The sequence below is a fragment of the Oncorhynchus tshawytscha genome, linkage group LG24, assembly GCF_018296145.1.
Source record: "Oncorhynchus tshawytscha isolate Ot180627B linkage group LG24, Otsh_v2.0, whole genome shotgun sequence".
NCBI classification, from domain to species: domain Eukaryota; kingdom Metazoa; phylum Chordata; class Actinopteri; order Salmoniformes; family Salmonidae; genus Oncorhynchus; species Oncorhynchus tshawytscha.
Genome location: NC_056452.1, coordinates 17,892,457 through 17,908,508, shown reverse-complemented (window position 1 = coordinate 17,908,508; position 16,052 = coordinate 17,892,457). Strand labels below are relative to the sequence as shown.

General features: G+C 45.9%; 1 protein-coding gene across 2 annotated transcripts in view; it reads right to left on the bottom strand.

Annotated features, from left to right (window-relative positions):
* usp22 (ubiquitin specific peptidase 22) overlaps positions 1-16,052 on the bottom strand; it is a 40,769-nt gene that overhangs the window by 21,317 nt on the left and 3,400 nt on the right. The window contains exon 2 of one of the 2 annotated variants that reach the window (XM_024386578.2): positions 3,226-3,358. The exons of the other annotated variant lie outside the window; for it this stretch is intronic. Coding sequence (XP_024242346.1) covers positions 3,226-3,358 — 133 coding nt within the window. The remainder of the gene's footprint in view (positions 1-3,225; positions 3,359-16,052) is intronic. 2 annotated transcript variants of the gene reach the window in all.

Here is a 16,052-nt window from a genome sequence, read left to right as displayed (position 1 = left end):
GCTGACATCTTTACTGAGACACAGCCAGCGGGACAGAGACACAGCCAGCGGGACAGAGACACAGCCAGCGGGACAGAGACACAGACGGGACAGCACAGCCAGGGACAGAGACACAGCCAGCGGGACAGAGACACAGCCAGCGGGACAGAGACACAGCCAGCGGGACAGAGACACAGCCAGCGGGACAGAGACACAGCCAGCGGGACAGAGGACGGGAGACAGCCAGCGGGACAGAGACACAGCCAGCGGGACAGAGACACAGCCAGCGGGACAGAGACGGGACAGAGACCAGCGGGACAGAGACACAGCAAGCGGGACAGAGACACAGCCAGCGGGACAGAGACACAGCCAGCGGGACAGAGACACAAAAAAACAGCCAGCGGGACAGAGACACAGACCAAAAAAAAAAAAAAGTGAACGCTACCCCTCTATCCCGTTACCTATCATATCCTCCTCACCTTTTAAGCAACCGCAGCGTCAATACCTGTTTGCAGTTCCCATGACAACCTGCCTCTTTCAATTGTCTGCTTGAGGCAGAAGTTATGAGCACCAGGTGTACATCACGGACACGCGCCCGTGTGTGTGTAAATGGTTGGCCGCATGATTAATTACAGTATTAATGTGGATTAGATATGGTGTTGACTGGTGTGACTGAATGTATTGAAAATGTCAGGCTGGGCCCTGCAGGTATAGGTGAATTAGTACCAAGCTGTAGTTGATAGCAAATACAAGAACATCAAGTCTGCCTGTAGATTCAATTCACACCAAAACAAATAAAAACTTTGTTCTACAGATGCAATATGCCGTGGATATTGCACCTAAGCCTATAATGCCGATATTGCGGTGAAAAGAGAACTTCCCTGCAGATTGTCACATCAACGACGGAGGCAACTCCCTAATCGAGCACAACAGGACAGAGAGAGTGAAACACTAGCCTTGGGCCTCAGATTGAATGACAGCCACGCTGTCAATGGCACGACAAGAACAGGAGAGAGAGCGAACAGAGTTGTGTAACAAGGTGAGACCAGGCTTATTGCTGGAGAGAAGACCAAAACGAAAATAAACCAACAGACCTTCAGGTAACCATGGGAACGCAGAAAAGGGAGGGGAGAAAGAGAGAAGACAAACATAACATGAGGTAAATAGAAGAACAGATCAAATATCTGAAAGGAAGAACATTTAAGGAAAATGGAGTGAAAGGATCAAGAAGAGAAGGAATCATTTTAATTTAATTCTGTAGTGTTTACGAAGACGTTAATTACCCTGCACGCTAGTCTAGTGAGATCTGTCCTTTTCTTCTGCTGCTGCTCTAGCATAAATCTATCTGCACGCTGGCACATTTTTATTCAGTAGCTAACCTAATTAACACACCAATTAATCTCCAGTGGCTGGGAGGGAGGGCACGCACGGGCCTGGGCTAGGAGATAACACTGAACTGTGTGTGTTGCCAAGCACATAGGAAGCCTGCACTGCCGCAGCACTAACACTAGCCTATATCATCCCCCTAACAAGCATTACTACATCTAAACATGGCACAATAACTTTTGTCCATTATTCCCTATATTGGGAAGAGAAAAGCAATTGCTATACACACACACACTCAGTGGACAGTTTATTAGGAACACCACCCCGTTCACAAAAAAAAAAACTCTCCTACAGACAGTCACGTGGCCGTGGCTTGCTATATAAAGCAGGCAGACAGGCATTCAGTTCCCATTGACCGTTAGAATGGGCAAAACGAGTGCCCTAAGTGACTGGGCGTGGTATGATCATCGGTGCCAGCCATGCCAGATTCATTATCTCAGAAACAGCCGGCCGTCTGGGCTTTTCACGCACGACAGTGTCTAGCATTTACAGAGAATGGTGCGACAAACACACATCCAGTCAGCGGCAGTCCTGTGGGCGAAAACAGGGGTCGAAGGAGAACGGCAAGAATCGTGCAAGTCAACAGGCGCAGGACAACAATGGTGTGCAGAACAGCATCTCGGAACGCACAACTTGACGATCCTTGTCGCAGATGGGATATTGCAGCAGACGACCACACTGGGTCCCACTCCTAGCAGCTACAAACAAGAAGCGACTCCAGCGGGCACGCAGTCAACGCCGGACAATTGAGGAGTGGAAAAACATTGCCTGGTCCGACAAATCCCGGTTCCTGTTGCGTCTTGCTGATGGCAGAGTCAGGATTTGGCGTAGGCTGCATGAGTCCATGGACCATCTTTCCTGGTGTACAGGCTGGTGGTGTACTGCCGTCCAATCTGCAGAAACTGCATGATGTCATCACGTCAGCATGGACCAACATCCCTTGTAGAATCCATGCACTGAGAATTCAGGCTGTTCTGGAGGCAGGGGGGGTCCGAGCTGGCACTAGATTAGTGTACCTAATAAACTGAGTGTATATCCTATCCTAGCTCCGAGCCGGAGGCCCATTACTTTGTGTTGCAGTGCAGTCACACAGTATTGAAAAAAGGAAGAGGACAAGGCCAATTAGACCCTGGTCTGCAATGCACTGACCTAGCTGCAGAAAACAACTCATTGGTGCCTAGAGTCTAGGTGGGACCAAATACACAGGTGACATGCAATAGCTCCTGGGGAATAGTCCTGGGGTGTTGTATTGGGTTGTGATTAAGTTCCATAAGGATTTGGTGATTTGCCGGCAACAGCAGTAACAAAGTGTGTTGACACGGTCAGCTTGACACGGGGTCTCTGGGTGATCATTTGGGGTTTTGCCATCATAAAAAAAGCAGTGCTTTCTCTCATCTTCATGCTTTCCCTTGAGGAGAACAAAAGGCCACTGTGTTATATTACCGTCTCCCTGCTTCATGAAGCAGGCTGGGTGCTTTATTACCCTCCTCCACAACAGTAGAATTAGCTACTTGTGTGAATAGAGGCGGCAGAGGGGCGGCCAAGGCCTATCTCGTTAAGCGGAGGGGGTAATTAGTGGTCTTTGATGTTTCGGGGGGGGGAGACCTGGCAGTGGGCGGTGTGTTGTGGCGGTGCTAATGGTGCTGATCAGGTCCGATGTGTTGAATATGAATGTGTTAGGAGACTGAGGCAGTGGAGCAGAGCAGATGTTCTTTGGCCTCTCCTCTCAGAGGGCAGGGCTGAGACGGTGGGACTCAGGCTGTGGTCCATAGGGGAGGAGCGACACTACAGCCACACCGCTCTTTGCTGTGACGTTCTCATAAGCAGGGTTGTCGGTTGTCGTGCTTGTGATCATCTTACCTAGATTGTGTCGTTTGTTTTTGGCGTGCTCGTGAATGTGTTTCTTGGTGAAGCAGCCGAAGAAGACGCAGGAGAGGCAGGAGTGGAGCCGGTTCAGGTGGGCGCCGCACATGTGACAGATACACGACTTGGCCTGCAGGGGGCGAGAGAGGGCCACAGGTTGAGGATCACTAACAGAGAAACCAAAAGCATCGTTATCATCCTAAACTCACGAAGAAGCTGGTAAGTCAATTAGACTGGATATAGACAGTTTAGTGACTATGGGCAGCCATCAACAAAACGAGGAGAAAATTGACATTGTTCTTTACGATCTTTTCACCAAACAGGCTAAGTTGCACACTCTCTGAGACGCAAAGGGATTGAGGGCTAATGATGAAACAACATATGCCTTTTTCATAGAGAGAGAAAGCCAGCGTGCAATTTTCAGCTGACATGTTTAGTTTCACTGTCCTTGCCTAATCTCTGCACCTTTGGCAGGGTGGAGAAGTTTGACAACAGGGTTGCCAGATCAGCAGCTCCCACACCTGCCAAATCTCTCGTTTCCCATACCAATGACATCGTCAGTCTGGAGATCACGATTCCACTAGAGGAGTACCCATATGAGGAGTACCCATATGTGACACAGGAGTACCCATATGCGTGGTGGCTTCAATACAAGTGCCCCCTGTCAGTCAGCCAGGGTTTATACACATCATTGTCTTGAACCTGCTCTTGAAATAGACCTAGAATCAGAGGTCACCAAACTTTTCTGAGCCGAGATCACTTGGAGTCAAAATGCAGGCCTAGATCTACCGCTCATATTTTGTATTTAAAATATATATTTTTAAATGTAAACATGGGACTTTAAAAAAGTAAGCCTATGCAACAATCTATTTAAAAGCCGTTCTGGAGCAGTGAGATTTGTGTATTAGGCTATATGCCCAATAGATTATCACTGTCGGCTATGCTTGAATTGCCCTACCAACCTTAGGTATATAATCAGACTGGTAATAGATGTGTTGTATTACTTGTGAGGCCCAGCTTAAATGAGCATAAATTTAAATAATTTGTTTTCTTTATTTTACTGGACTGCTGGTGTCTGCATCTGACGGTCAGTCTCAGCAGAAGGAGAGCATCAGGGGTCCACCTCTCAAATTCAGACCGCACTTCAGCTCTCCCCCTCTGCTAATGCCCCGTACACATTGTGACATATTTCATTACGCCGTACACCATGTTCACGGAGGCTTTCCCCGCTACTAAAGGGATAAATGTAGCAAAGGTATTCACTAAACCAAGATAGTTCATCGGTGTCATTTACAGTAGGAGCAAATTAACCATAACGTGCAGAACAAGCAAGGCGGTAAACAAAGCCAAGCACAAGCTAGCGAGATCCTATTGGCGTGTTGTATCAAGTATTTGCATATTTTCTCTGTGAAGTGCACATACTCAATTCAACCTTGCAGTACTAAACAATGCAAATTTAAAAAAAACTTTGGCTCAGTGTTAACTCTATCAAATTTAGTGACTACACGTACAAGTCTACACGGACAAGTTCTGGCCTGGTTTAGATCTGATCTGTCGGAAAGATATCAGTTCGTCTCTGTGAATGGTTTGTCCTCTGACAAATCAACTGTAAATTTCGGTGTTCCTCAAGGTTCCGTTTTAGGACCACTATTGTTTTCACCATATATTTTACCTCTTGGGGATGTTATTCGAAAACATAATGTTAACTTTCACTGCTATGCGGATGACACACAGCTGTACATTTCAATGAAACATGGTGAAGCCCCAAGATTGCTCTTGCTAGAAGCATGTGTTTCAGACATAAGGAAGTGGATGGCTGCAAACTTTCTAATTTTAAACTCAGACAAAACAGAGATGCTTGTTCTAGGTCCCAAGAAACAAAAAGATCTTCTGTTGAATCTGACAATTAATCTTAATGGTTGTACAGTCGTCTCAAATAAAACTGTGAAGGACCTCGGTGTTACTCTGGACCCTGATCTTTCTTTTGAAGAACATAAAGACCATTTCAAGGACAGCTTTTTTCCATCTACGTAACATTGCAAAAATCAGAAACTTTCTGTCCAAAAATGATGCAGAAAAATTAATCCATGCTTTTGTCACTTCTAGGTTAGACTACTGCAATGCTCTACTTTCCGGCTACCCGGATAAAGCACTAAATAAACTTCAGTTAGTGCTAAATACGGCTGCTAGAATCCTGACTAGAACCAAAAAATTTGATCATATTACTCCAGTGTTAGCCTCTCTACACTGGCTTCCTGTCAAAGCAAGGGCTGATTTCAAGGTTTTACTGCTAAACTACAAAGCATTACATGGGCTTGCTCCTACCTATCTCTCTGATTTGGTCCTGCCGTACATACCTACACGTACGCTACGGTCACAAGACGCAGGCCTCCTAATTGTCCCTAGAATTTCTAAACAAACAGCTGGAGGCAGGGCTTTCTCCTATAGAGCTCCATTTTTATGGAATGGTCTGCCTACCCATGTGAGAGACACAGACTCGGTCTCAACCTTTAAGTCTTTACTGAAGACTCATCTCTTCAGTGGGTCATATGATTGAGTGTAGTCTGGCCCAGGAGTGGGAAGGTGAACGGAAAGGCTCTGGAGCAACGAACCGCCCTTGCTGTCTCTGCCTGGCCGGTTCCCCTCTTTCCACTGGGATTCTCTGCCTCTAACCCTATTACAGGGGCTGAGTCACTGGCTTACTGGGGCTCTCTCATGCCGTCCCTGGAAGGGGTGCGTCACCTGAGTGGGTTGATTCACGGATGTGGTCATCCTGTCTGGGTTGGCGCCCCCCCTTGGGTTGTGCCATGGCGGAGATCTTTGTGGGCTATACTCAGCCTTGTCTCAGGATGGTAAGTTGGTGGTTAAAGATATCCCTCTAGTGGTGTGGGGGCTGTGCTTTGGCAAAGTGGGTGGGGTTATATCCTTCCTGTTTGGCCCTGTCCGGGGGTGTCCTCGGATGGGGCCACAGTGTCTCCTGACCCCTCCTGTCTCAGCCTCCAGTATTTATGCTGCAGTAGTTTGTGTCGGGGGGCTGGGGTCAGTTTGTTATATCTGGAGTACTTCTCCTGTCCTATTCGGTGTCCTGTGTGAATCTAAGTGTGCGTTCTCTAATTCTCTCCTTCTCCCTTTCTTTCTCTCTCTCGGAGGACCTGAGCCCTAGGACCATGCCTCAGGACTACCTGACATGATGACTCCTTGCTGTCCCCAGTCCACCTGGCCGTGCTGCTGCTCCAGTTTCAACTGTTCTGCCTTATTATTATTCAACCATGCTGGTCATTTATGAACATTTGAACATCTTGGCCATGTTCTGTTATAATCTCCACCCTGCACAGCCAGAAGAGGACTGGCCACCCCACATAGCCTGGTTCCTCTCTAGGTTTCTTCCTAGGTTTTGGCCTTTCTAGGGAGTTTCTCCTAGCCACCGTGCTTCTACACCTGCATTGCTTGCTGTTTGGGGTTTTAGGCTGGGTTTCTGTAAAGCACTTTGAGATATCAGCTGATGTACGAAGGGCTATATAAATAAATTTGATTTGATTTAGTGCACTCGTAAACAAATTCTACACTGAACTATTTTATTTTATTTTAAACGCAACAATTTCAAAGACTTTACTGAGTTACAGCTCATAGAAGGAAATCAGTTAATTGAAATAAAGTAATTAGGCCATAATCTATGGATTTCACGACTGAGAATAGAGATGTGTGTCTGTTGGTCACAGATAAACAAAAAAATGTTTTAAGCTAGGAAAGTAGTGTGGATCAGAAAACCAGTCAGTGCCTGGTAAGACCACTACTTGCCTCATGCAGCGCGACACATCTCTTTCACATAGAGTTGATCAGGTTATTGATTGTGGCCTGTGGAATGTTGTCCCACTTTTCTTCAATGGCTGTGCAAAGTTGCTGGATATTGGTGGGAACTGGAACACGCTGTTGTACATGTTGATCCAGAGCATCCTAAACATGCTCAATGGGTGACATGCCTGGTGAGTATGCAGAACATGGAAGAACAGGACATTGTCAGCTTCCAGGAATTGTTTACAAATGCTTGCAACATGAGACTGTGCATTATCCTTCTGAAACGAGGTGATGGTGGCAATGGGCCTCAGGATCTCGTAAGGGTATCTCTGCGCCATCGATAAAATGCAATTGTGTTCGCTGTCCGTAGCTTATGCCTTCCCATAACAACTCCACCGCTACCATGGGGCACTCTGTTCACAACATAAACACGAACAAACCGCTCACCCACACAATGCTGTCAACCATCTGCCCGGTACAGTTGAAACTGGGATTCATTTGTGAAGATAATTTACCCACTGAAGTCAGTTACAACACCAAACTACAGTCAGGTCAAGACCCTGGTGAGGACAACAAACACGGAGATGAGCTTCCTAGAGGCGGGTTGTGACAGTTTGTGCAGAAATTCTTCGTTTTGTCAAACCCACAGCTTCATCAGTTGTCCGGGTGGCTACATGTTGTTTACAGTAGTGAGGTTGGTTGGATGTACTGCCAAAATTCGATAAAATCAACACTGGAGGCAGCTTATGGTAGAGAAATTAACATTCAATTCTCTGGCAATAGCTTTGGTGGACATTCCTGCAGTCAGCATGTCAATTGCACGCTCCCTCAACTTGAGACATCTGTGGCAGTGTGACAAAACTGCACATTTTAGAGTGGCCTTTTATTGTCCCCAGCACAAGATGCACCTGTCTAATGATCATTCTGTTTAATCAGCTTCTTGATATACCACACCTGTTAGGTGGGTGGATATTCTTGGCAATGGAGACATGCTCACTAACAGGGATGTAAACAAATTTGGCACAAAATTTTAGAAGCTTTTTGCGCACATTGAACATTTCTGGGATCTATTATTTTAGCTCATGAAAAATGAGACCAACACTACATTGTGTTTATTAACATTTATTTCAGTATCGTTTTGGGAACAGGAAAATGTATTGGGATCAATGTTTCTTCGATGACAAAATGATCAGAAGTTCCATCTTCTCCCACTACTGGACTTCCTCCCACTACCATATTTGGGGGTGAGAAAATGTTCTACAAACAGATGCTTCAGCTCGATAGCCCGTATGATGTGTCTGGATTTCCCCCCAGACACGTCACAGTGAAGTGTTTGTAACGCAAGATGGAGGAGAGTGTGTCTTTGGTCAGAGATCACATTTATTTTGGTAGATTGCAAAATATTCCTTTTCATTCAAGACAGAAATATATTGTTTCAAGTTATAAAACATGCTTTGATTATTACTTTTTCCTCAATTTGTTTCTAACTTTATAGCAAGTCAAGCTAGCTTGCAGAGCAGCTAGCTAGCTAAAAGCTAGGCTAGGTTGAAGATACCGCTGTAACTAGCGACCTCCACATAATAACTATCAACAACAAAAGTCATTACCATCCCAATAAACTTAAAGGGGAGACAGTCAATTTGCTTTACAGACAATGTTTAGCTTATTATTTAACATTAAAATAGCACTCACTTATAGGAATGGTTCATTGTTTACAAGTTGCTAGCTATCCCATAAAGTCATCACCGAAAACTTCAGTCATCTTCTGTGGTTTGGCCACTTCCTGTTCTTCGATGGACTGAAGACAACAAAGTTTGGAAACATTCAAAGTATTTGAATTACGTATCAACGTGGAAGCTGCAGACACGCTGACCTGAGCAATCCGACTGACTCACGGTAAGCCTATAGGTACACTTGATTTACTCTCCAGGCACGATGACTATGCAGAGTTTGTACGCATGAATCGGCTCGATATGGGAACACTTCACCAACCAGGCGCAGGGCAGCTGAAATAAGTGCACCTATTGCCAAAAGCAGTAGACAGAAAAGAATAGGAATGCAAGGCTTTATTTTTGTTTAGTTTTGAAATGTTTCGCAATCGACTCGGAATGCCTTGGAGATCAATGAGTCGACCGGCTGTTTAGTAACCACTAACCTAGATCTTTGGATCCCTTTTCTTTAGGCTGCCGTTAGGGTAACCTTACTGTCACGGTTTCTCTGCTGTACCATTTTGCACCCCATTTATGCAACGAGACCATGTCACCGTGTTAAAGCTGTCCTGCCAGGTTGTCCCTAGCGGCACGCCACCTGAGTGAGCCGAGAGATCACAGGGACATCTTCACACCTTTATTGCCTCAGCCTCAAAAAAAAAAAATTCACACAACGCAGTTGGTGAGCAGCAGTGAAAGCACAATCACAGTGTGTGTGTGAGAGAGAAAACAAGACTAGAGCAGGGTGGAAAGGAGCGAAGAGGAGTGATAGAGGGAAAGAGAGGGATGCCAAAGTCAATCCTGCCTGATCTAAGCAGAGCTTTGAGACTCAGCAGCTGATCTCCGCCAGACCAGAGAGGGATGTAGAACGAGAGGACGGGAGCAATGGGGAGCGGGGGACGTAGAACGAGAGGACGGGAGCGGGGGACGTAGAACGAGAGGACGGGAGCGGGGGACGTAGAACGAGAGGGGGAGCACGGGAGCGGGAGCGGGGGACGTAGAACGAGAGGGGGGACGGGAGGCGGGAGCGGGGGACGTAGAACGAGAGGGGGACGGGAGGGGCGGGGGACGTAGAACGAGAGGGGGACGTAGAACGAGGGGACAGGAGCGGGGGACGTAGAACGAGAGGACGGGAGCGGGGGACGTAGAACGAGAGGGGGACGTAGAACGAGGGGACGGGAGCAATGGGGAGCGGGGGACGTAGAACGAGAGGACGGGAGCGGGGGACGTAGAACGAGAGGACGGGGGCAATGGGGAGCGGGGACGTAGAACGAGAGGACGGGAGCGGGGGACGTAGAAAAGAGGGCAGGAGCAATGGGGAGTGGGGGATGTAGAAAGAGAGGACGGCAGCAAAGGATGTAGAAAGAGAGGGCGAGAGCAAAGGGGAGCGGGGATGTAGAACGAGGGGGCGGGAGCAAAGGGGAGCGGGCGCGGGGATGTAGAACGAGGGGGCGAGAGCAAAGGGGAGCGGGGGATGTAGAACGAGGGGGCGAGAGCAAAGGGGAGCGGGGGATGTAGAACGAGGGGGCGGGAGCAAAGGGGAGCGGGGGATGTAGAACGAGGGGGCGGGAGCAAAGGGGAGCGGGGGATGTAGAAAGAGAGGGCGGAGCAAAGGGGAGCGGGGGATGTAGAACGAGGGGGCGGGAGCAAAGGGGAGTAAAAGCAGCAAGACGTGAGAGAGGTAGAACACAGGATGTGGAATCTGCAAAATGACTGGAAGAACAATGCATTCATCCTAATTTTTTTGTTTGAGTAATATAATCCAGCCAAAGACCTAGGATCAGGTTATCTCCATAAAACAGGAAACACACACCCCTAGTCTGACACACACACACACACACACACACACACACACACACACACACACACACACACACACACACACACACGAGTACTGGGTGTTCTGCACTGCAGTACAGCTGCTCTCAGCCTCCCTCTGTCTGTCCCAGACTCACAGCTTGCCCTCACACATCCTTTGAGATCTCTCCTCCACTGTTCACCCCCCCTCTTCTTTCTTCCTTTCCGTCTGTTCCTCTCATCGTGCTCTTCACTTCAGCCATCTGCAGTCCCCATCCTCTGTCCCTCTCTCATTTTCTCTTTTCTTGGGCTCCTGAGTGGTGCAGCGGTCTAAGCCACTGCATCTCAGTGCTTGAGGCGTCACTACTACAACCAGCCGTGATTGGGAGTCCATTAGGGCGGTGGCACAATTGGCCCAGCATCGTTCGGGTTTGGCTGGTGTAGCCCGTCATTGTGAATAAGAATTTGTTCTTAACTAACTTGTCTAGTTAAAAGGTTAAATAAAAATGTAAAATACATATTCACACTCCAAGAGAGAAATGCTGGTTAAAATGGCATGAGGAAGTCTTTAAAGCCTCTACATTTGTAATGGTTGGATTTTGGTTACTTTGAAGCAAGTTAAGAAGACATTTCTCACTATTTGAAGTAAAATGTTCAGGTTTCAAACTATTCAGCCTCAGGTCACACGGTAAAGTGGTGGCTGATAGCTTTCGGACAGTTGACTATAGCCTACGCACTCCAATGGCAGGCACACTTTAATTACCAGTTGAGATTGAGATTTTAAAAAATATTAATTTAAAAAAATAAAATAAAGATCATGACCATCAAAACAGTTAACAATTCTAAATGCAATCATACGTTCCATACGTTCATTCTTGCACAATGACCGGGCTTATAAAAGCACGTTTCACTTCCAGAACAAGCTTTTTGAGGGCCTGCTCTCGTGCCATCTGAGGTGATGGGCCATTCCGCTCCTCAAAACAGGTTCTCTGTATGTTGTGCGTGTGTGATAAATAAGATGCATGACGAATAACGAGTACACACGTTATGCAAACTAGCTACATAAAGCTAAAATGAACCTAGCCCGATAAACATGACCAGTCAAATGTATTTTAGGCAGTTAACATCTCTAACACAGACCCATAGAGATGTATAGAGGGCACACTTGCCAATACACAGGAAAGCTCTATGGGCTTTGCTATCACAGAAGTGATCAATGGCAAAGATCTGTGGTGCACCCTCTATACATTTTTATGGACAGCAGCTGTCATGGCATTTCTCTGCTAGCTTGAAAACTGAGGAAACCGGCCAAATCACGGAAACACTCACCCGGTAGAGATAGGATTGTGAAAGTAACGCACGCGTTGTTTGACAAAGCAACTGTAATATTACCCAATTTGAAAAAGTAAAGCGTACCATAATCAACTGGTCGTTCAGCACAGTACAGTTTCCGCCGATTTTCAAAGTTACACACCGTACTGAACACAAAGCCAGAGTATGGCAGTGTTGTCAACACCCTTCTCTGTTGCTGTTAATATCCTATAAAGAGGTGTATCCATCGCAGCGGTGCTCCCTGACCAGATCATCTAATAAAGAGGGCTAAAGACAGAGCAGCTTCCTCTTACAAGACTGCTGCTGGCTCGCTATACACTGATACATCACACACACACGATACAAACCCCCTCATGCTGAAGCTTTTTAGTTGAACACACATACCTAGATCCTGAGGGTGACTGTGGAAGTGGAACTGGACAAGAGTGAGTGGCCTAAGAATGTTGATTGGTCTTCTTCCGGGATGACATCAGACTTTGGCTGGGCCGGAGTGAGAGAAGGGCTGCTCTGTGTTGGTGATGGAGCATGATGCAGTGAGGTGGAAAGGGGGCTAGTCAGAGGAAGTGCGACAGCGCCAACTACACAAACATAACAGGCGAGGCGAGCAGCAGGGTGATGGAGAGATCCTCAGTGTACTGACCAACAAAGACAGTTACTTACGGCCCTGCTCGGACCGAGAGACAGACGGGGAAGACTGGGCTGGAACATCTTACACATAACTGACGGCTAGGGCCACCATACCCTGAATCCATTGTGACTGGTTGGGTATACAGAATGGAAGGCATACTGCTGCAGAGGGATAATGTGAAATATGGAGGGTGACTTGGAGAGAAGAGAAAGAGAGAGCGAGGGACCTAGAGAGAGAAAGAGGGGGAGGACGTGGCAGCAGAGGATGAATAGTGACAGTTCAAACGCATGCAGATGAGGCGAGCTTGCTGCTGTGAGCCAGCATGGCTGTGAAGTGCAAGGCATGATGGGATAGAAAGCAATAAGATGTGCCCGAGAGATGGGGAAGAGAGAGCGAGGAAGGGAGAGAAGAGAGGGATAAATGGAGTTGAGAGAACAGGGGAGAGACCCTTGGAAGCTAAAGGCCATGCAGCATAGTTGATGGTTTGCGCTTGAACATTTGCTAACCCTCAGTTCCTTCTCTCAAGAAACTTTACTGAGAAGAGTCCATGTTCACAGCAGCATCCCTAATCCATTTTCATCCGAAATCTAAAGTAAACAAAAATGGAATACCTATTCTTTGGCTATAGCTCAGAGGTAGTATACTGAACAAAAATGGAATACCTATTCTTTGGCTATAGCTCAGAGGTAGTATACTGAACAAAAATGATGAACGCAACAGGTAAAGTGTTGGTCCCATGTTTCATGAGCTGAAATGAAAGATTCCAGAAATGTTCCATTCAGACAAAAACCTTTCTCCCAAATGTTGTGCACAAATGTATTTACATCCCTGTCAGTGAGCATTTCTCCCCTGCCAAGATAATCCATTCACCTGCCAATATTTATCTTTGGAAATTGCATGGCTGTGTGCTCGATTTTATAAACCTGTCAGAAACAGGTGTGGCTGAAATAGCCGAATCCACTCATTTGTAGGGGTTTCCACATACCTTTGTATATACAGTGCACTTGGAAAGTAATGACTCCTTCACTTTTTGATACAGCCTTATTCTAAAATGGATTATTGTCCCACCCAATCAATCTACACACAATACCCCATAATGAGAAAGCAAAAACAGGTTTGAGAAATTTATTTTAAAAAACAGAAACATCACATTAACATAAGTATTCAGATACGTTACTCAGTACTCAATATTTTTTGGTACATTGGGGCAAAAAAATTATTTAGTCAGCCACCAATTGTGCAAGTTCTCCCACTTAAAAAGATGAGGCCTGTAATTTTCATCATAGGTACACTTCAACTATGACAGACAAAATGAGAGAAAAAAAAAATGCAGAAAATCACATTGTAGGATTTTTAATGAATTTATTTGCAAATTATGGTGGAAAATAAGTATTAAATGTTTTTATTATTTGTGTTGCATTTGCTAGACATTCTCCTACACTGTTGGAGCTAGTATGACAAGTATTTCACTGCACCTGTACGTGACAAATAAACTTAGATTTGAAGGTTTCTCTAGAGAACGAGTTAGGTGGGAGGGACACATGGTCGAATTACGGTTATGATTTTGACCATAGGTATTAGGCGCTAGGCTTTCCTCAACAATCAGATCGCTCAAAAGACCCATGTGCCTGACGATTTCATGCGAGCAAAATTCACAAAGTTAATGGGGCATAGAGTGGCTGGTCAAAGGCGGTGATGAGGACAGCACCACGGTGCGTTCAAAACAACTGCTTCAATGGAGCAGCCTTCATAGGCTTTAGGAGGTGGGCACTGCCAGTATCATAAGAGAATGACTAGGTTGAGGCATGGAACAGGTTTGAAAAAGTTATACAGGGAGGTAATACCTGCAGTTATTTTAATACATTTCGGTTTCAAAGGGTGTCGCTACGGTGTGCCTTAGTGAACACGACCTGGGTGCCATGTCACCTCTGTCGGTCTGTTCTCTCTCAGGACAGAAATGAGGCGTTTAAACAGACTGATGATACAATCAACTGCTCATTAGGAGGTCCAGCCCAGATGGTGGATCCGTTTGTTTTCTCCTCATCCCTGCATCACTCACTCCGCTAACCCTAATTGAGGTATCCATGGAGCAGGGGTGACTGCATGGTGGGGGGGTATGAAAGGAGAGCTGAAGGAGAAAGAAAGAGGTAGAGAAAGAACTTGACAGAAAGAGGGGGGTAAGAAAAAAAACAATAGATAATCATCAGTCTGTCGCTGCCATTCCACAACCCCAGATCGCCGCGTCAGCCCTGAATAAACACTGGTCATTGACAGCTCTGAACACAGGTCTCCCCATAACACACCACCACCCAGTGGACAGGTGGGTTGAGATTACCATGCCACACATGGTTAAATATAGATTCCCGGCCTAACGCAAGATGGGGTGGCGTGGAGTCAAACAACTAGAAAGCAGGGATGCTAACTGGTGAGGGCCCAAAAAAGGTGATGGTTTAGCACAGACACACACAACAAAAAAATAAAAAATTATATATATATATATATATATATATATAGTTGGTAAACTACAAGAAAAATGGCCTATTATCAGAGTGAGGTTGTCACTATACCAACATTTGACTAACAATGTGATATCAGGCCAAATATCACAGGGGTTGCCCTGTTTTCCATACATTCTGCATGTGTGCTGCACAAGTCTTTCCCTGGTATTCACACATGTCCTTAATACAACACAATGAATTTAACTTCACATTTTCTCTGCATAAGAGAAAAGGCTATTGCTGAAAATAGCTGATTTACTCATATCCGAAGGCTACCTGTGATTGGGCAGGAGTAATGTAGTAAGGAATATAAATGCATAAATCAGCTACATTTTCATTGGGGCAGGGGAAAACAATATGAAACCATCTTTAGCCTACTCTTCAGACAACTTTACACAGCCTACAATCTCTCGCTCGCTTTCTCCCTCACACACACACAGCAGTCATTCTAGTTCGCACAGACATCAAAAGGTAGGCACCAAACAATTTAACACCAGAACTAGAGATTGATTTGACTCAGATTTATCTTTGAAATACACTAGGCATATGTATCCTACCTTTGAAGCATCTGAGTAGGTTATCTATCCCGTTTTCTGTGGGGTGGGGGTGCAGTTGACTGCTCACAGCTGTCACACATGGTACTGGTTGAAGCACTTATTTGGATATGACAACACTCTCTGAACTCAGACATTCTATTTGCAGGATGCATGCATTCTGTGCTCAGTCATTAACTTCGATACGAGAAACAGACACCATTGTTTAGTGATCCGACAGGGAGAAGATCTGTTTGTGCCTCGAACAGTCAAGACTATTTTATTTTCATCCTGGGACAAGCCGTCAAGCACATTCCACCAAATAGTATCACAGTATTTAATTTTTTTAATACATCTCTGGCAAAAAGATGGAGTTGACGTCCGTTCCCATGCCTATCCCCAACTCAAACAACCAGTGATGAGGACTCAAAGGACAAAATTGTTGATGATGTTTTTAGATAGTGAGATGGTTACCATTTACCTTACAAAACACTGGCTACAGTGTGTGTGTTGCGGTGAGCAAGCTGAAGGC